The sequence below is a fragment of the Rhinatrema bivittatum genome, chromosome 7 (assembly GCF_901001135.1).
Source record: "Rhinatrema bivittatum chromosome 7, aRhiBiv1.1, whole genome shotgun sequence".
In the NCBI taxonomy this organism is placed as follows: Eukaryota; Metazoa; Chordata; class Amphibia; order Gymnophiona; family Rhinatrematidae; genus Rhinatrema; species Rhinatrema bivittatum.
This window is the reverse complement of record NC_042621.1, coordinates 279981184-280001812: the sequence shown is the minus strand read 5'-3', so window position 1 is coordinate 280001812 and position 20629 is coordinate 279981184. Positions and strand designations below refer to the sequence as shown.

Below are 20629 nucleotides of genomic sequence, written 5' to 3'. Positions count from 1 at the left end.
CAAACCCCTAGTTCAAAAACTCCAATGTCATGGGATCTAAATGTGTTTCTTAGCTGATGAAACCTCCATTTGAGCCTTTGGAATCAGCTTCGCTGAAATTTTTTTTTAACTTGGAAGGTGATTTTTCTGGTTGCAATCACCTCTAAGTCAGTGAACTCCAGGCTCTTGTCCACTATTTTCCGTAGCCGCAATTTTTTCACAACAGGGTGGTTTTCTGCCCTCATCCCAAGTTTCTTCCAAAGGTAGTCTCAGTTTTCCATATCAATCAATCCATCATTCTGCCTACATTTTTTCCAAGGCCTCATGAAGGCAAAAAAGCCCTCCATATTTTTCACTGCAAATGGGCCTTGGCAAATTACAAAAGATGAACTCAGCTACATTGTAAAACCAATTAGCTTTTCATCTCCTATGACTCAAACTGCCTGGAAATAGCAGTCGCCAAGCGTATTTTATCTAATTGGTTGGCTGAGTGCGTTCAACACTGTTACACCTTAGCAGAACTACAACTTACAAACTTAATTAAAGCTCATCAAGTGAGATCTATGCTTCTTCTGCCGCTTATCCTCGTGAAGTGCCCATTGAGGATATCTGCAAAGCTGCAACTTGGTTTTCGGTTCATACCTTCATGTCCCATTATTGTCTTAATAATATCTAAAAGACTGACAATAAGTTTGGACAAGCAGTTTTGCATAATTTGTTCTCGCTGTAGTCAACTTTCCACAGTGGAGTCCAGGTTGTTTACTAAGTAAACGACCCGCAGCACTCTCAGCTTGGGACTCCCCACATGTGAAGGCTAATTCGACATAAAAAGCAAGCTTGATTGCCATAAATAGTGTTTTCCATAGATAGCAGGATGAATTAGCCTAACTGCCTGCCTCCTTGGACAGTTGACTACATACCTAGACTTAGCTCTTTTACTGATTTGAGGAGGCTCACAAGGCAACGCCTGCAAGGGAATTCCCACACATGTTTAGCAGATCTCAAAGCTCTACTAATTTGAAAAGACAAGTCCATTTGGTGCTACTGGATGATGTTGTCCACATGTAATGGCTAATTTATCCTGCTATCTTTGGAAAGCACAATTTACAGTAAGCATACTTGCTATATACTACATATAAAAAGAGAGAATAAGTTAAAAATGCAAGTTTGTATTGGTGTGCTCATTTAACTTCTATTCCCTTACTTCTTATGCTACCAAACTGACCCTTAGATTTATCAAAATGCTATAAATATAGCAGAAATAGCATCCATGATAAAAAAGGGGCGTGGTTAGGGAAATTTCCCAGCTCTCATATCACATAGCTATTTTTTGCATTGCGAGCAACGTTATCACGTCACCTGCTATGTCAGCAAGTTGTGCCTCATTAGCCGAGGCGCGCGCTAGTAGCCGCATCTCGCGTTGTTTTATGCAAATTGCACAATATATTTGTTATATATATATACCCACTTCCTGCAGCTGCCTTTTTGAGGGTTTGTGAGGCATGGGTTAGAGTAGAGGAGGTGAGTTGTGGTTTACTGGATTAGGAGTTCTTATAATGATTTCTGAGTGTGTTGTCCTGTTCTTGACTGTTTTTCCTTGTGTTTACCTTGATCTTTGTCTTTTGTCTATCTGTGTGTAAAAGTTTTTGTTTGTCATGTTTGTCTTTTTCTGTGGAGGAGGTGAGTGGAGGAGTGAGGAGATGTGTGGAGGAGATGAGTGGAGGAGTGAGGAAGTGTGTGGAGGAGGTGTGTGAAGGAGGAATGGAGGAGTGAGAAGATGTGTGGAGGAGGTGAGTGAAGGAGTGAGGAGGTGTGTGGAGGAGGTGTGTGGAGGCATGGAGGTGTGTGGAGGAGGAGTGAGACGGTATGTGGAGGAGTGAGGTGGTGTGTGGATGCGGTGTGTGGAGAAGTGAGGAGGTAAGTGGAGGAATGTAGGTTGTGGAGAGGTTGGAGCATTAGAGGAATGGGGAGAGAGGAGAGGAGAGGCATGAGGAGAGGATGGGGAGGAGAGGAGGAGGGAGGATGAGGGCAGGAGTGCTAGGGGAAAGAGGAAGAGGAGTAGGAACAGGTCTAGGAGTAGAAATAGGCAGGAGGAAGGGATAGGAAGAAGGAGGCAAGGCAAGGATGGATGGAGGAGGATGGCAGCTAAGAATAGAGAGAGAGGGCAGAAAGGAAAAGAGTTTTTAGGTCAGGGACGGGGTGGAGGAAGGGAGGGGAGATGAGAGTGGGAGTGAGAGCGAGGAAAGGGAGGACACCTCTCCAGAAGGAGAAGTGGCATCCCATTCTGGCAGCCAGGCAGCAGGACGCTCTCAGGTGAGGGCTCTCAAATTCAGCATCGAGGACAATGAGATTATTATTGCTGGTGTCCTTGAGCCTTATCCCTTCCTGTTTGGAAACCATGCATCCAGTCCTCCAAGTCATCAAAGGGCCAGATCTGGCGCAACATTGCACAGACAATATCCAGGCAGGATGGTGTTGAGCACAGTGCAGAGCAGGTGGCCCACAGGTACCGGGACATAAAGGCACAATTAAAGCTGAAGGTCACCAGCCGCATCAAGTACTTCCGGCAGACTGGCGGAGAAGACCCGTGCCCAATAGTGCTCACGCCCATGGAGGAGCGCCTCATCCAGCGGCTGGACGTGTTCAAGGGCATGGCTAAGCGGTTAGACACCACACACAGCAGAGCCGGTAAGTTCACCTCAACTGTTAATGGCAAGGGTGCTACATTTGTGCACATCATTTGGCATAACGTGCTCACATTTTTTGAGATGGTAAGTGCACATGTCATGCAAATGTTCCATGTGTGTACCTCTTACCTTTAGTACTTATGTTTTCTTCTTTGTTTTCACAACTCTCGCCCAGGCCTCTGCCGGTCCCAGCCGTCAAGCCCCAGGGACCAGTGGCACAGCTGCAGTTTTAACTGCACCCTTGCTTATGGATGCAGAGACCCAGTTCAGTGAGGAGGAGGAGCAACAGCAACAGCATCACAGCCCACTCCTGGATGTCCTGGCCTCAGCAAGCCCACTGAATGTCAGTCTTAATCTCTCTGGCTTAATGGATGAACCCAGCCTGCAATAGGACCCAGTGCAGGCAGCGCAACCTCAGTCAAGCACACCACATCGCCAGCACGAGGCAGCAGGCACTGAGGCGGACCAGAGCACCAGCCCCCTCATGCCCCTCCTGGAGGCCGAGCCATCATCTGCCAACATGAGAAAAGCACCAGCTCCATCCCCAGTACCAGCTCTGCCACCAGCACTCCCAACAGCACTAGCCTCCATACAGAAGTAGCTGATTTTACTGGAAAGGAGCCATCGTGTGCAGCTACACCAAATACAGGCAGAGCTAGTACGCTTGAGGAGGGCTGTCAATGCGCAAGCCCAGGTCATGCATGCCCAGACGGCAATAATTAATATACCCAGATCACGTTATTACATGTGACTATTGATGGTGAGGACGTCAGTTCCGGTAGATAATAATGACATTGAAACCACGAAGATTATGAACAAGCGATTAAAATGACAAGTAGACGCGTTGACGTATTGAATTAAACTTGTGAGATTACGATTTGGAGGGTAAGCGTGGAAGGAATATTTTGGAGAGTACTATTTCGGTCAGTCCCTGAGGAAGCTCCTAGCAGGGGGTGAAACAAAGATCTTTGGTTGGCACAGACAAAAGATATGAAATTTATTCATGATCGGGAGGATCAGACACAAGATGTGAAATTTATGGATTATTAGGAGTGGATATAAAAAACAAACTTGTGATGATTAGAAAATAATTTATAAATGAAAAAATTGAAATTTATTAATGAAAGATGTTATAAGGTGTTTGTGAAAAAAGAAATAACTTTGAAATTGTTGATTTTTGAATCACAATGTTTACATGTTCAATCTGGTTTTAAAAGTGGCGTGAACGGATGAGTATGTTTTGACTAGTTAGATTTTAATTGTCTAGATAGAATGTTATATATTGGATATGAATAAAATACAGACATTATTTTTGCACAAATAATACATTCACTAGGTATATTATGAGTTAACAGATAGAGGATAATTTATTTGAATACATCCCTGTGTATTTAATACCCAGATGGCAATACAGGCACAGAATTTCACTACAATAAATCAATAAACAATCTCACTGCTGTCATGACCCAGATTCTGCAAAGAATGCCAGAGCCAACACTTGTGCCTTCCACAGCGTCACAGGACTCAACCCCACGCAGCAGCCCCCGTTCAGAAAGACGACTGAAGGGGAGGCCCCCCAAGGACATGCCACCCCCAACTGGCAAGCCACAGCATGGCAAAGGCCCATAAACCCACCCAAACACTTGGCCTCTAAGGCTGAAGAACAAGACTTGTTAGATCAAGTGTAGCCAGGCCTCACTACAGAGTTCCTGTGCCGACTAGATGGAAGAAGACTGCTGGGTTCGTCCTCACTACAGAGTTCCTGAGCCAGCTAGATGGAAGAAGACGGCTGGGCCCATCCTCACTACACATTTCCTGTGCCAGCTAGATGGAAGAAGACTGCTGGGCCCGACATCACTACAGAGTTCCTATGCCGGCTAGATGATGGTGATGGCCTAAAGCGTGCCACTGTAGTCCTGCAGTCTACTACTAATGCCCTCCTCTATGCTCTGACATTCTCCAGCCTCCATGAGGCCATCTCCAGTCATGGTTCAGCTGCTGCCGCTGCCTCATCATGTCTCATGTGCTGCTCCTGATGCTGGTGTCTCATCTCATCTCAGCCTGCTGCCACCTCCATGCTGCTGCATCTTCTCCTGGGTCTCATGCATCCATGCTGCTGTGTCTTTTCCTGGGCCTCCTGCCTCCATGCTGCTGTGCTCTTTGGTCCTGGTCATCTACCTCCATGCTGCTGTGCTCTTTGGTCCTGGTCATCTGCCTCCATGCTGTTTTGCTCTTTGGTCCTGGTCGTCTGCCTCCATCTGTTGTGCTCTTAGGTCCTGATCGTCTGCTTCCATGCTGTTATGCTCTTTGGTCCTGGTCATCTGCCTCCAAGCTGTTAAGCTCTTAGGTCCTGGCCATCTGCCTCCATGCTGTTGTGCTCTTTGACTTGTTGACTGCCTCCATGCTGTGCTCTGCTGCCTTGGCCCTTAGGCTGTCCCCTTGAGTGCACTCTTTCAACATGGACTGTCTAGGACCTTTGGGTTAACAAAGAAAGGAACAACTCCAAACATAAGAAGCCCTGGTACAATGATGAATTAAGAAACACTAAACAGAACCTTAGAAAATTAGAGAAACAATGGTGGAAATACCCATCAGCTGAATCCCTAGAAAAATATAAAATCTTTCCTTACAAAATACCATTTACTATCCAATAAAGCATAAAAAAGATTACTATGCTAAACAGATTCACAGGGTTATATTTAATTCAAAACTGCTCTTTGAGCCTGTTAAAAATTTAATTAAAGACCTGACGTCTTTCATCTCAAGAAACTACAACTTCACAAAGGCCTCTTGCAATGAATATGCCACTGTACTCAGAAAAAAAAACAATAAGTTGAAAAAACAATTCACTATCTGTTCTCCAACAAAAGCACCTGAAGACTCAAATGACACATTTGACAGAGTATCCAAGCTGGAAATTAGCCAAATCATTACTAAAATTAAACCTGCTACTCACCCACATGACCCAATACCAGCCAGTTCCTTGAAACAAGTACACCCAGTTATCACTCCGACAATCACATCCTTAATTAATCAATCAGTATCAGAAGGAATCATACCACATGGATTAAAACAACAGTGATAAAGCCGATACTCAAAAAATAAGACTGGAAGAACTGACGATTGGGACAACTATTGTCCAAAATCCAACTTGTCATTTCTGGCAAAGGTTCTTTAGAAAGCAGTAAAGTAAAAGCTTGTAAATCACCTAAATCCAAATCAATTTGGATTTAGGAAACTTGATTCAACTGAAACATTATTCCTCTCAATAACGGATTCGGTTTTACAAGGGCTTGACACAGATGAATCTTATTGCCTTGTGTTAATTGGCATAACAGCCGCCTTTGATACTGTGGACCATAACCTGTTATGCCATCAGATGAGAAACAATGGGATCAACGGCATGGTTCTCAGCTGGGTCTCTTCATTTCTATGTAACAGAACATTCCAAGTCAAACTAGGCAACCATATATCTGACATTTTCCAGTGTGATACAGGTGTCCCTCAAGGCTCAGCCCTTTCAGCAGCACTATTCAATACTTACATGCTCCCATTGTGTAAATTACTGTTGAATCTAGGAATAACTTTCTTCTTGTATGCTGACGACATACAGTTTTACATCCCACTCTCCAGATCATTTGAAAATACAGCTTTGATACTCTCTACCTATATGAAAGCAATCCAATAAGAACTATCGCAACCTAAACTAACGTTAAACCCTAAAAAGACTGAAATCATTTGGCTGAGTAGAAACTCATCGAGAGTTAAACCACCTGCCCTACACCTGGGAAATTTTCAAATTAATCCCTCAAATCAAATACAGGATTTAGGAGTATAGCTAGATGAGAACCTCACAATGAAAATGCATATCAGTAAATTAATTCAGACTGGAAACGCCAAATTGCATATACTAAATCGGTTGAAACCATTTACCAGATAGAAAAAGATTTAAATGTGAATTTAAAACATGGATGGCTATTCAAAAACGCATGTAATTTAATTTAAAAACATCAGAATATACAAAACCAGAAAGACAAGAAGGACAAAAGATAATTGAATCATGAAGAATAAATCAAACGAGAGAATGCAAGATTCTCAAAACAACTGACTAAGAATTGAAAAAGCAGAAGTTGCTTACCTGTAACAGGTGTTCTCACAGGACAGCAGGATGTTAGTCCTCACATATGGGTGACATCACAGGATGGAACCCAATCACGGAACACTTTTGTCAAAGTTTCTAGAACTTTGACTTGCACCTACTGGGCATGCCCAGGATGGCACTAACCCTGCAACCAGCAGGGGTCCCCCTTCAGTCTTGTTTAAAAGCTATAGTAAATGCCAAAAAATAAAATAAGAAAACGTAACGAACCCAACACTGCGGGGTGGTGGGCGGGTTTCGTGAGGACTAACATCCTGCTGTCCTGTGAGAACACCTGTTACAGTTAAGCAACTTCTGCTTTCTCACAGGACAAGCAGGATGGTAATCCTCACATATGGGTGAGTACCGAGCTGAGGATGTCCGAGATATGCACCAAATGTTCCCAAGACGTGCAACCGGCACAACAACTGGGGTGAAATTTGGTAGAGGGCATCCTGAACCCTAACGGGCAGGCGGAAGGGTGTTGGTACATCAAGTTGCAAAAAGGTTGCGCAAGACAGACTGGCCGAAGATGGAATCTTGTCTTCCAGCCTTGTCCAAACAATAATGGGCTGTAAAGGTATGGAGAGAACTCCAGGTTGCAGCCCTACAAATATCAGGAAGCGGCACCGACCGTAGGGGGAACAGAGGGAGTCGATGGCTGGGAAGTTGTCGACGCTGGACGGTTGAGGGCCGGTGCTCAATACTGGCGCAACGTAGATGGTGCCGGTTCAGACAACATCGAAGCTATGGACGGCGTCGGAGTTTGAGACCGAAAGAGAAGTTCCATCTTCTCCATTCTGGCTTTGCGACCTTTTGGTGTCATTAAGGCACATTTTGTGCAAGTCAGGACATCATGCTCACACCCTAGGCACATTACACAGACTTTATGGGGGTCTGTGATGGACATGGTGCGAGCGCAGTCAGGGCACCGACAGAACCCTGACGCCATGGCCTTTTAAAAAAATTGAGCCGTGGTGCGGTCGACGGCCAGTAGGCCGCGAGGGCCAAACTTGACGGGAATCGACTGGAATCGGGTAAAAACTTACCGGAGTACTGAGGAAGTAAAAATTCAAGAGGGGGACCCCTATGGGGCATTAAAGTTTGAAGTAATTCCGTGAGGAAAATTCCTGTCAGGAATCTCTAAGAGCTCCTTAACCCTGCGTGGCTACTGCTGCGCGGAAAAAAGAAGATTGAAGGGGGACCCCTGCTGGTTGCAGGGTTAGTGCCATCCTGGGCATGCCCAGTAGGTGCCAGTCAAAGTTCTAAAAACTTTAACAAAAGTGTTCCGTGATTGGGCTCCATCCTGTGATGTCACCCATATGTGAGGACTACCATCCTGCTTGTCCTGTGAGAACTATCATTCATTTTAATTATCCGTACTCTTTGCCATATGTACTAGATCAATTTTGATATGTACTAAAAACTTTCACTTGATAGATATTAAAGCCTTACTATGAATACTACCTCTGTAACCAATTTTTGTTTGTATGTTGAGTTATAATTATGAATGTCACTTTGTAAACCGTTGTGATCTATACATGGAACGACGGTATATAAAAAGTCTAAATAAATAATTTTAGAGCTTTACTGTAGCTATTGGGGTGCCACTTCCACTTTGTATGTTCTTTGCTGTAATCATGATTGTGCAAAATGGATAAGATGCAAAGCTTGTATATGTAATGATGCCATATCTAACAATGTACTGTTCACTTAATTTACAATGTCATGTGCTATTTACTATCTTGTCCTTGCAGAATGTGATTATCAAAGACATTGACTTGCTTTGAATCTGTTGACTAGATTTGTTCAGTAATAAACTGGTTACAGGTCAGAAATATACATTTTCTGGTTGTGACTTGTCATTGTGTGTTTTTTTCTTAAGGGCTGAGGTGGTCAAAGGTGTGGCCTCCACATGCTAATATGCCTTTGTACATTACAAGTTGGCACTTATCTGGCAGGCATTACCATATGGCCTACACCATACAACTAAAAGCTCACTGTATTCTCCCAAGGAAGACAACAAGAGCTAAACAGGAAGCTCCTTAGTGTGGAATTTCACTCTTGGCTCCTGTTGCCTTCTTCACTCAGCATACTGTTAGCTAAGTATTGGGTACATAGGCCTATATGTGAGATGGCCGCTAAGTAGCTACTATTAACTAAGTATTGGGCACATGGGCTGCTGGGTAGCTACTGTTAGCTAAGTATTGGGTACATGGGCCTGCATGTGAGATGGGCGCTAGGTAGTTAGTGTTCAGCTTGTGTCGTGTAACTTTACTTTGGGCTCCCCAATCCTTTTTATGGTTCACACTACACCAAATAGCTCAGCAGCTTGCAGGCTGCAGGAACATGGTGCCATCTGCTATGTTACAACAGAGGAGGAGTGAGGGAGTTGTGTCGTGCACAGAATGGGCACAGGTGAAGAGCAGACGGTCTAGAGGGCTGTAGCTGCTGCTGTTTGGGATTAGGCAGACTGGCGCAGACCGGCTGCCACCTCTGTACTGGTCTCACCTGTGGATCTGTTGAATACCTGTTAGCTTAGGATGAGATAACAGGGATTAGTCTAATCCACAAGACAGGCCAGTACAGAGTTGGCAGCCAGTCTGTGCCAACTCTGTACTGACTAGACCGTCTGCTCTTGGCCTGTGGCCATTCTGTACATAATACAACTCCCTCACTCCTCCTCAGTTGTCACATGGTAGATGGCACCATGTTCCAGCAGCCTGCAACAAAAGAGCAGTGCGTAATGGCAAGGTGGCTTATTTGCAAAGTTAAATGCCAAAGGTTTCAATGCAAACCTGGCCCCTACATTACACAGCAGATTGATGCCACCACTTTTATGTCTGCAGAGTAAAAATATTTAGCTACATATGCCTGATTTCAGGTAGGCATACCCTGCCAGTGTATACAGATGGTGAGCATGTGTCAAATGATGTGGCCTGCTGTGCCACCCTCTAGGTCGACTGTACATGTTATGATCTACAGAGAGGAAGCTAAAGAGGCTACTGTCCTAAAAAAAAGGGACCCTAAAATCTGAGTTGTGACAGGTCTCAGCAACGTGCTGCCACTGTGCCCCTCCAGCAACCCAATTCTCTGAATGTGAATAAGGAACAACATTTCTATTGCTGGAAATGTGAGGCTGGGAAAGGAGAAATGTTTTAAGAGAAGCGTGTGAAAGTGTGTAGTGTCTGCTCACTCACAAAGCTTGGTGGCCACACAACATTAGCAGGCCTCTCCAGAATGTGGAAAGGCAGGCCCTGGTGCTATGGAGACTACACCTAATAATACAAGCCATTTGGCAGGAAATCAAGGCTGTTATCTCCCCCACCCCTTGTGCCAGCGGGTTGATGCAAACACAAAGCCAGAGAGTCATTAGCAAAAGAAGCACATGTCTTACCTACAAGCCTACTATCACCGTAGGGGCCGTCCTCAAAATCTTCAAAGAGGCCTAATTGCCTAAGTATAAAGGAATCATGCTCAGATCCCAGGTACCTGGCCATGATGTCGAGGATGCGCAATCGTGCATCACAGACCACTTCCACGTTGAGTGGAAGAGCTTTCTGTTGCGGTACATCTCCTCCCTGTTATGTGGTGAGATGATGACTATATGAGTGCAGTCGATTTGGAAAATGTGCAATGGCATAAAAGGCTCTCTTGATATCCATCAAGTGCTGCCTGTCCAGAGGGAAGGTAGTCAGATACAGCTGTTATGACCTAGCCAGACAGCAAGAAAAAGTGCTTTGGAACATGCCCCCAACTATCCCTACTGTCGTTTGGAAGGAGCCAGATGCCAGGAAATGAAGGGTGGCCAACAATTTGGTGAGGCCAGGTAGAGCATAAGGCCGTTCCATTTCATCATATAATTCTATTATAGCCCGAGAGGTGAGGTGATACCTGCTTACCACATAATCTTCTGGTATGCCCAGCAAAAAGGTTCGTGGAGGGAAGATGCGCTCCCTGTATCTCCTGTGCCGTGGACGCCTGCTTGCGAAACACTGTCATGGGCCCCAACGCTCTCCCTGCGGGGCCACTGGCTCACGCTCAGGTGCTGGGACTTCTCTCAATCATAACTACAGAGAAGATCTAAGAACTAATTGAATCTGACCCATAGCTTCCAGGCTGAGACTCAAATTCTGTTGTTTTACTAAGGAGCAGACTTTTGATTCCTCAGGATTCTCAGCCCTTGGCCCATCACTTTAGATGTAGGAGGCTGTTTGAACCACTATAGTGAAATGATTATTTCAATTTAAAATCAGAAATTTAAAATCCAAACCAGGATTTTAACAGTGAAAGGTCAACCATCACTAAAATTAGCTTTCTAAATAGATTAGCATTGTCCCTTTTTTGAACTATAGAAAAATAATGTGATAAAGCCCTATCCTCAAAGCAAATTGAAATATTTATAGCAGTCAACATCATTTCCCAGAAAAATATCTAGTCAACTCAGCTACCCAATGCCACAGAGAAGAGATAGCTCACTAAAAATAAGAGCATTGTGAAATACTCTTTATGCTTTGCTATTAAACATTTGCAGAACAGAGGAAAATAAAGCAATGCTTGAACACAGAACCCTGACTGAATGCAGCTGCCCATTTGTGAAAATGAAAAGTAAATTATAGATACAGACTGAATGCCAAAAGAAGCATACTGGCTAGTAATAATTCTATTGAAAATGAAAAATTCAAAAATAACAACTAAGAAACTGGGAAAAAATAAAATACACGTGATAGAAAATAAGTATTTATGAAGCCTGATGCAAACATTGGACACTACTGTTAACAATAACTATGAGGTGTTTAAAGAACTTCTAACTTCTGTCTTCTACTTGAATCTTAATCAAGTCTGATAGGATATGATAGCGGCACCATTGTAACAGTCACTCTCCGAGAGCAAGGCTTTGCATTTGAATATTCCCCAAAGATTTGTACTCACTTTGAGTTGTTTGGTCTTCTCTCTCAGAGTCTGCTGGTAGATTTGTAGTTGCTCTGCTGCTTCAGGGCCTGGTTGGCGAGCCAAGATATGCTTCAGTTCCACATAAAGCTTCTCCTTCTCCTATAGGGAAAACAACACAAAAAACAGAGAGAAAACAGCTGATCACATGTTTACTGGTAGATGCAAGACCAGTATTGGTAAGTGTCCCTCTTCATTCCCAGTATCTTTGAGACAAACCACTCACAGGCTGATGCAATCATCTGGGTGCTAAGAATATGTGCGCAGGTTTTCAGCGCACATTTTCAATGCCTAGATTTATTTATTTTTTTAATTCTCAATGCAGTAAGCTAATACTATGCTAATACATCAGGAATTATAAAACACGCCAAAACTTTAAAATGTGCATTTGGCACAGGACGAACACACATTTTAACTCAGGAAGGGGTCATCCCTGACAGGCTATTGTGTAAGTGTAGCAGCTGCCACCTCTACTTAGCATGATAAATACTGATTTACCTTATCTATTTGGAAGTTGCATCCCATTGCCAGATAGATGGATAAATCAGTATCTATCCAGCTACGCAGCAAGATGGCGGCAACTGCCATTACTTGCCTGGATAAATCAGAACTTACCCAGATAAATGCCGGCAGATGCCACCACTTACCTGGATATGTCAACAATTATCCATTTAACTGGCAGCGGCTGCTGGCACCTACCCAGAGTTCCAAACTCTCTTTTTTTTTTTTTTTTTTTAACTTTTTTTACTATTTTATTTTCTTAGCACTGGAACCTTAACTCAGGCCCTGACCCAGGAGTTAAGTTTCCCATACTAAAGAACGTGCACTGGCCAGATGCAGAGAGGAATACTGCTTAATGCCCTCATTTGCATGGGATTTCCACGCAAGGGCACTAAGCAGTACTCCCATTAAGGAATGCACATTTTCTGCATGAAAACTCCTTGCTGTATCGGAAGAAAGTTCTGCACTCAGAATATGCGCACTCAAGTGAATGCGCCTTTCTGCATCGGCCTGTCAGTCATTATAGATTTATGAATATGAGCGCCGCCGCATTTTTGGGATCTCATATAGCACAATATCATCCGAACAGTAAGCTTCAATTATGGAAATTATTCATATTCTGAGCTCACACTTGCTTTAACTTTACAGACTGCAAAAGCTCATACCTACGTGTCATTACTATCTTCCGAAGATAGAATTCTAAATGGTAAAACACTGATGGGTCAAGTACGCTGTCACATGCAAGGCCTTTAGAATTTCCCTGAAGTTCTTGTGCAATTAGGTGACATTACAGTCTGTGTTTCAACAGTGCAAGGAAAAAGGGAAATGAACAACAGGGCTGCTAGGTTGTGTAACAATTAGAATGCTGTCTTCACAGAACAGCAGTGATAGGTAAGTAAATACCTTTTCCCCATAAAAAGCACAATATCATTAGTCTGTATGTTGTACATTTTAATCATAGAAAAAACCAGAAACAGACATCCTTGGAGATAAACCAACAGAAATTAGTCCTGGACCGTGGGAACTGACTATCATCCCATAAAAAACGCCATCAAATGCCAACAAGTCAAGCCTATAGTCTTGATGCAAGCAATATCCAAAACATAGTATTTGGTACACATTGCTTATCAATTAAATCCTACCTGCAGTTGACTAATAGTTTTGTTAATGCCCTTACAGCATGAGATCCGATATGCCCCTCCTGGATGAAGCTTACTAGGACATGATTATGAGAGATGCAGTCTGATAGCTTATTAGAGAGTTTGTACGTTTATCTGCAGAAAGGCCAGTATTATTGAGATCAAAACAAGAAATTGGATACATGTTATAAAATCTTTAGTTTTACCAGATGAAAAGGGAAAACGCTCTTGCAATCCAATTTGTGGAGTGCAGCTTCTCCCTCATGAGGATAAGGACAAAGGAAATCTTTTGGAAGTACTTCTGACAAGATAAGGTAGCATTCCCATATCATCTTAAGCAAGAACTCTTGATGAATGCAAAGCACCAGTCTGTCATCAAAAAATAAAGTGGATGAGTTACTAGGGTCTGAATCTTAATTTATTTATTTGTTTATTTATTTATTTAAGGCTTTTATATACCGACTTTCTTGATACAAATCAAATCAACTCGGTTTACATCGAACTAAGCGGTTAACCGTAACCAAATAACAAGAGAACCAGATAGAAGAAGCAAAAAGTTACATTGTAACAGGGGCGCAAAAACTAGGGATAGGAAATAAAGAGGGGAAAACAGAGATAATTAACTTTTTACAGGAGATGGTGTAGGAGGGAAGCAAAAGGAGCCCACCACGTTATAACGTATATGAGTACTTAGAGCTTGTTTATTTACAGTAGAGTTGGGAACGATTCTAAGTCAAGCTATTGGCTTAGGAACAGGGAAAGGCTCGACAGAAAAGCCATGTCTTGAGTTTCTTTTTAAAAGTTAGGAGACAGGTTTCCTGCCTGAGGTCCGGTGGCATGGTGTTCCAGATGGAGGGACCTATTGTTGAGAATGACCGGTCTCTGATGTTTGATTGGTGCACCACTTTGATTGTGTATAAGGATCCTTTGTAAGCTTCCCTTAAGGGTCTGTCATAGAGTGAAGTTTGAGAGGATGTAGCAGGTCAAGAGGGGTCTGATGATGTATGCTTTTGTGAATGATTGTAAGTGATTTATGGAGAATCCTAAAGTTTACTGGGAGCCAATGAAGATCTTTTAGTATAGGAGAGATGTGCTCTCTCCGATTGGTGTTTGTCAGGATTCTCGCCGCCGCGTTTTGAAGCAGCTGGAGGGGTTTTATTGTAGTAGCAGGAAGACCTTGCAAGATGGAGTTGCAGTAATCAACCTTGGAGAACAGGATGGCTTGGAGGACCGATCTGAAATCATTATGGAAAAGGAGCGGCTTGAGTTTTTTGAGTACTTGCAGCTTGTAGAAGCATTCCTTCGTAGTGTGGTTTATGAATTTCTTTAGACTCAGGTGGCTATCTATTATGACTTGCTAATAGTATGGGCTATTAGCATCTAATAGAATGGGCTAATAGAATCTTGGGCTAATAGAATCTTGCTAATAGTATGGGCTAATAGAATCTTGCTTATAGTATGGGCTGTTGTGACCTATCACCAAAAATATAACCTTCCAGGTCACATATTTAAGTTCATAGAAGTTAAGTGGCTCAAAGGTGGATTTTATCTGCTGTTTAAGAATCATATTGATGTCCCCTGGCACAATGAAATCCTTGTTGGGAGGTTTAAAACTTCAAGAGACTGGATTAAAATTGGTTTGCCTTTACGGGTTCATGGAGATTGCCAGTTGAGAATGAACTCACTGTAATGGAACTGGAGTTTAAACCACGCTTTGATACATTAAGACGTACTAAAGGTTTTGTAAGGGCTAAGAACATGGGTTTAAAGAATTGTCTCATACAAATGTTGAGTGCTTTTTCCATGTGAGGTTGTTTTACCCCCTCAGACACATTAAATCTGCCAATTTTCAGCCTTTTAGGAGTCAGTCATGAGTGAGAGGCACTGAAAGATGATGTGCAGGAGAGTGCTTGGAGTGACTTTTCAAAGGAGTTTTGCATGTAAGCCCATTTACACCTGTAAACCTTTTGAAAATTATTTCTTTATAAGAATCAGTAATCCTCCTAAACTGAGGGGATCTGCTGTAGTATATCTGTCAAGAGGGAAGGTGGTGTAATCTAATGTTTGTTTCTTTTGATAAGTTTGGCGGTTGATGGGTTCTGTTATACTGTGGGGTATCGGGGCCTATTTATTTCGATGTTGGGAAGGCTGGGGGTGGGATTTGGGTTTTTCATTTACTATGTGCTGTTTGTGCTTTTTAATTATCTCCCTGCTTTATTTGCTTAATCTATGGTGAGTGGGGTGGAGTCCATTCAAAATGAAATAATACACTAACAAAATATGGTTTATAGCCTTTAGGTTAATTCAGCATATGCTAAAGCATTTCAGCATATACTATTTGCAAAATTTGGTAAATAGGGCCATTAAAACCAATGAAGGAAGTAATCTGGAGGAAGAGATCTGTGTGCAGAAGATGATCAGTCCAGGAACACTTAGGATTCCTGGCTCTGTGGGAGGTCATAGTTGCATGTGCTCCTTCTTGGACAGCAACTGGAAATGGAGCAGTCAAAAGTAAAGGCATTGTAAAAATATAGCACGTGTTACAGCAAAATACATTTTAAAAATGATACACGTGGGAAAATGAAACAAAACAAATGGCGTAATTGTCAAAGGGATTTCTGCAGATAAGATAGTGCTTTACCTGCAGAAATGTGTGTATAAAATTATGTGCATACACACTGGATGTGTTTAACGCTCATAGGAGACTGGCATTCTAGGGGATACAGACTGGGAATTATGTTCATACTGCTAATATATTAAAAAATATGGGCTAGATTTTAAAAGCCCTGCATGCGTAAATCCTCCCGGATTTACGCGTGCAGGGCACTCGCGCGCCAGCGCGCCTATTTTACATAGGCTGCTGGCGCGCGCAAAGCCCCGGGACGCGCGTAAGTCCTGGGGCTTCATAAAAGGGGTGGGAGGGGGCATGTCTGGGGGTGTGTCCGGGGTCAGGGGTGGACCGGGGCGGGTCCAGGGGCGTGGCTACGGTTCGGGGGTGGGCCGGGACGGCGGTCCCGAGTCCCTGGCACTACGGCCTGTGCCGGGGGATGTGAGGCGGCGCGCGCAAGTTACGCCTGCTTCAAGCAATGCGTGGAGAGAGACGAAGAAATGGCAGAAATATTAAATGAATACTTCAGTTCTGTGTTCACTAAAGAGGACCCTGGAGAAGGACCGACACTAGTTAACAAGAAACTGGAGGGGAATGGAGTAGATGTAACTCCATTTACAATAGAAAATGTATGGGAAGAGCTGGTGAAACTGAAAGTGGACAAAGCCATGGGGCCTGATGAAATTCATCCCAGAATACTGAGGGAGCTCAGAGATGTGCTGGCGGGTCCGCTGTGTGACCTATTCAATAGATCCCTAGAAACGGGAGTGGTGCCGAATGATTGGAGGAGAGCGGTGGTGGTCCCGCTTCACAAGAGTGGGAACAGAGAAGAGGCTGGTAACTACAGACCGGTTAGCCTCACTTCGGTGGTGGGAAAAGTAATGGAGTCACTGTTGAAAGAGAGAATAGTGAACTATCTACAGTCGGGAGAATTGCTGGACCAGAGGCAGCATGGATTCACCATTGGAAGATCCTGTCAGACAAATCTGATTGACTTTTTTGACTGGGTAACCAAGGAATTGGATCGAGGAAGAGCACTCGATGTCATCTACTTGGATTTCAGCAAAGCTTTTGACACTGTCCCGCACAGGAGACTGGTGAATAAAATGAGAAGCTTAGGAGTGAGTGCCGAGGTGGTGGCCTGGATTGCAAACTGGTTGACGGACAGAAGACAATGTGTGATGGTAAATGGAACTCTCTCTGAAGAGAGAGCGGTTTTAAGCGGTGTACCGCAGGGATCGGTGTTGGGACCGGTCCTTTTCAATATCTTTGTGAGCGACATTGCGGAAGGGATAGAAGGTAAGGTATGTCTTTTTGCGGATGACACTAAGATCTGCAACAGAGTGGACACGCCGGAAGGAGTGGAGAGAATGAGACGGGATTTAAGGAAGATGGAAGAGTGGTCGAAGACATGGCAGCTGACATTCAATGCCAAGAAGTGCAAAGTCATGCATATGGGGAGTGGAAATCCGAATGAACTGTATTCGATGGGGGGAGAAAGGCTGATGTGCACGGAGCAGGAGAGAGACCTTGGGGTGATGGTGTCTAATGATCTGAAGTCGGCGAAACAATGTGACAAGGCGATAGCTAAAGCCAGAAGAATGCTGGGCTGCATAGAGAGAGGAATATCGAGTAAGAAAAGGGAAGTGATTATCCCCTTGTACAGGTCCTTGGTGAGACCTCACCTGGAGTATTGTGTTCAGTTCTGGAGACCGTATCTCCGAAGAGACAGAGACAAGATGGAGGCGGTCCAGAGAAGGGTGACCAAAAAGGTGGAAGGTCTTCATCAAATGACTTATGAGGAGAGATTGAAGAATCTAAATATGTACACCCTGGAGGAAAGGAGGAGCAGAGGTGATATGATACAGATTTTCAGATACTTGAAAGGTTTTAATGATCCAATGACAACGACAAACCTTTTCCATAGGAAAAAAATCAGCAGAACCAGGGGTCACGATTTGAAGCTCCAGGGAGGAAGATTCAGAACCAATGTCAGGAAGTATTTCTTCACGGAGAGGATGGTGGATGCCTGGAATGCCCTTCCGAAGGAAGTGGTGAAGACCAGAACTGTGAAGGACTTCAAAGGGGCGTGGGATAAACACTGTGGATCCATAAAATCAAGAGGCCGTCAATAAAGAGTGGGTGGCTCACCAGAATGACGGCTACTGCCTGGAGATAATACCCTTATTCAATAAACATACACATGGTTACTGTGACTCCAACATCACTCTAAGCTACAACAGCAAGAGGAAATGTGGAAAAAAGGATTCGCACTCACAAAGTGGGGAGTAGCTGGCTTGTTACGGCGGTTACTACCCCAAACCAAATAAGCCTGATACTTCACTTTCAATACATATCCAGCATAGCTCTCTGCTTCAACGGCAGGGGAGAAGAAAAACTGATACTTCACGCATAGCTCTCTGCTTCAACGGCAGGGGAGAAGAAAAACTGATACTTCACGCATATCCAGCATAGCTCTCTGCTTCAACGGCAGGGGAGAAGAAAAAAGGATTCGCACTCACAAAGCGGGGAGTAGCTGGCTTGTTACGGCGGTTACTACCCCAAACCAAATAAGCCTGATACTTCACTTTCAATGCATATCCTGCTTCAACCGCAGGGGAGAAGAAAAACTGATACTTCACGCATATCCAGCATAGCTCTCTACTTCAACGGCAGGGGAGAAGAAAAACTGATACTACACGCATATCCAGCATAGCTCCCTGCTTCAACGGCAGGGGAGAAGAAAAACAACCAATAAGGGCTGAATAACACAGTCTGGGTAAAACAAATAAACATGGGTGTAGCTTGCTTATTGCGGCGGTTACTACCCCTACTACCCCTAACTAATCAAGCTTGATATTTCACTTGGTTGCAGCTCCATCACTGCTCTCTACATTAATGGTGGGGTGGAAGGGAAATAGAACCAAAGAGCTAAGAGAAACAGATAAGTATGAGAAAAAAATGTGAAGCTTGCTGGGCAGACTGGATGGGCCGTTTGGTCTTCTTCTGCCGTCATTTCTATGTTTCTATAAGCAGGCGTAACTTGCCCAACAAAGGTAGGGGGGGGATTTAGGTAGGGCCGGGGGGTGGGTTAGGTAGGGGAAGGGAGGGGAAGGTGGGGGGATGCGGAATGAAAGTTCCCTCTGAGGCCGCTCCGATTTCGGAGCGGCCTCGGAGGAAACGGAAGCAGGCTGTGCGGCTCGGTGTGCACAGGCTGCCGATTGTGCGCAGCCTTGCGCGCGCCGACCCCGGATTTTATAAGATATCGTGGCTATGCGTGTATCTTATAAAATCCGGCGTACTTTTTAAAGATCTACCTCAGCATGTGTAAATTATCTCTGCAAAACTACATGTGCCAAATAGCAGGTGTAATTGTATATGCGTAGCTCTGCCAGGATCATTTTGAAAGCGGACTTGTACATACAAGTCTGTTTTGCAAACCGATGTGTCTATTTGCTGGCTAGTTTATGTGCAGTGTTACAAAGTTATTCCAAAGAACATAGATCCAAAACCTAATGACACAAAAACAACATTTTTTTCCATGCACACCCCTAATTACAAACCATTCACGCTAATTGCCAGCAAGGGATCAAGACATATACCTTCCAGAGTTCAAAGTCTTTTCTTATCACTACAGAGAGAGGATCTTAAATTTCAAAACTGTCCAGGCAAATATTACTTCATCTACTGGCAAAACAGAACTTCATATTTAACACCAACAGAGCTGTTACTGAAAAACATGGCTTATTGAATATAGAGAAAGCATAAGTCAGTACTAATTATTATTCTGATCTGCGTACTGCAGAAATTATACTTTGAGAGAATATTCTAGTGATTTGGTTAAATATGGGACTGTTGACAGAAAAATGTTTTATAAGCAATTGTTTTCTAATTTATTTATTTCTTAACCCTGTTTAATGGCCACCTGAGCTCTTCAAACATTGTGCAATGATGTGTATAATAACCCTATTTAGAGACAAAATGTAAAGAGAATCTATCTTACTTGAAAGGTTTTAATGATGTACGAACTTCAAACCTTTTCCATTGTAAAGAAATCAGTAGAACTAGGGGTCACGAAATGAAACTCCAGGGGGGATGACTCAGAAACAAAACCAGAAAATATTTCTTTACGGAGAGGATGGTAGATGCCTAGAAATGCCCTTCCAGAGGAGGTGAAGATGAAAAGAAAACAGTCAAAGAATTCAAGGTGGCATAGGATAAACAATATAGATCCCTAAAGGATAGAGGATGGAAATGAAGAAAAGAGTGCATGGGGGTAACTTGATGGTGCGGTGGTTACTACCCTTAACCAATAAGCCCAGGGTCCGTCTTGGTAGTCGTCTGAATCCAATTCCTTTTCCACCCACTGCTACCAAAGCAGATAGTGATGTGGTAGTTATGTCAAAAGCATCAAGGCCTATTGGTTAAGGGTAGTAATTTCTGCTCCTTGCAGGTTATTCCCATGCTTATCAGTTCCCCAGATCGTAAAAGTCTGGGCCTTCAGTTGTTATCTGAATCCAACTCCCCTTTTCCCCCTGCCGTTGAAGCTGAGAACAATGTTGCAGTTGCATCAAAAGTATCAAGGCTTATTGGTTAAAGGTAGTAACCACCAAGTTACCCCCTTGCA

At 43.6% G+C, this 20629-nt stretch overlaps 1 protein-coding gene across 1 annotated transcript in view; it reads right to left on the bottom strand.

Annotated features, from left to right (window-relative positions):
• Window positions 1–20629, bottom strand: part of CFAP58 (cilia and flagella associated protein 58) — a 295728-nt gene that overhangs the window by 22174 nt on the left and 252925 nt on the right. Inside the window, exon 14 of the mRNA XM_029610343.1 lies at window positions 11737–11856. Coding sequence (XP_029466203.1) covers window positions 11737–11856 — 120 coding nt within the window. The remainder of the gene's footprint in view (window positions 1–11736; window positions 11857–20629) is intronic.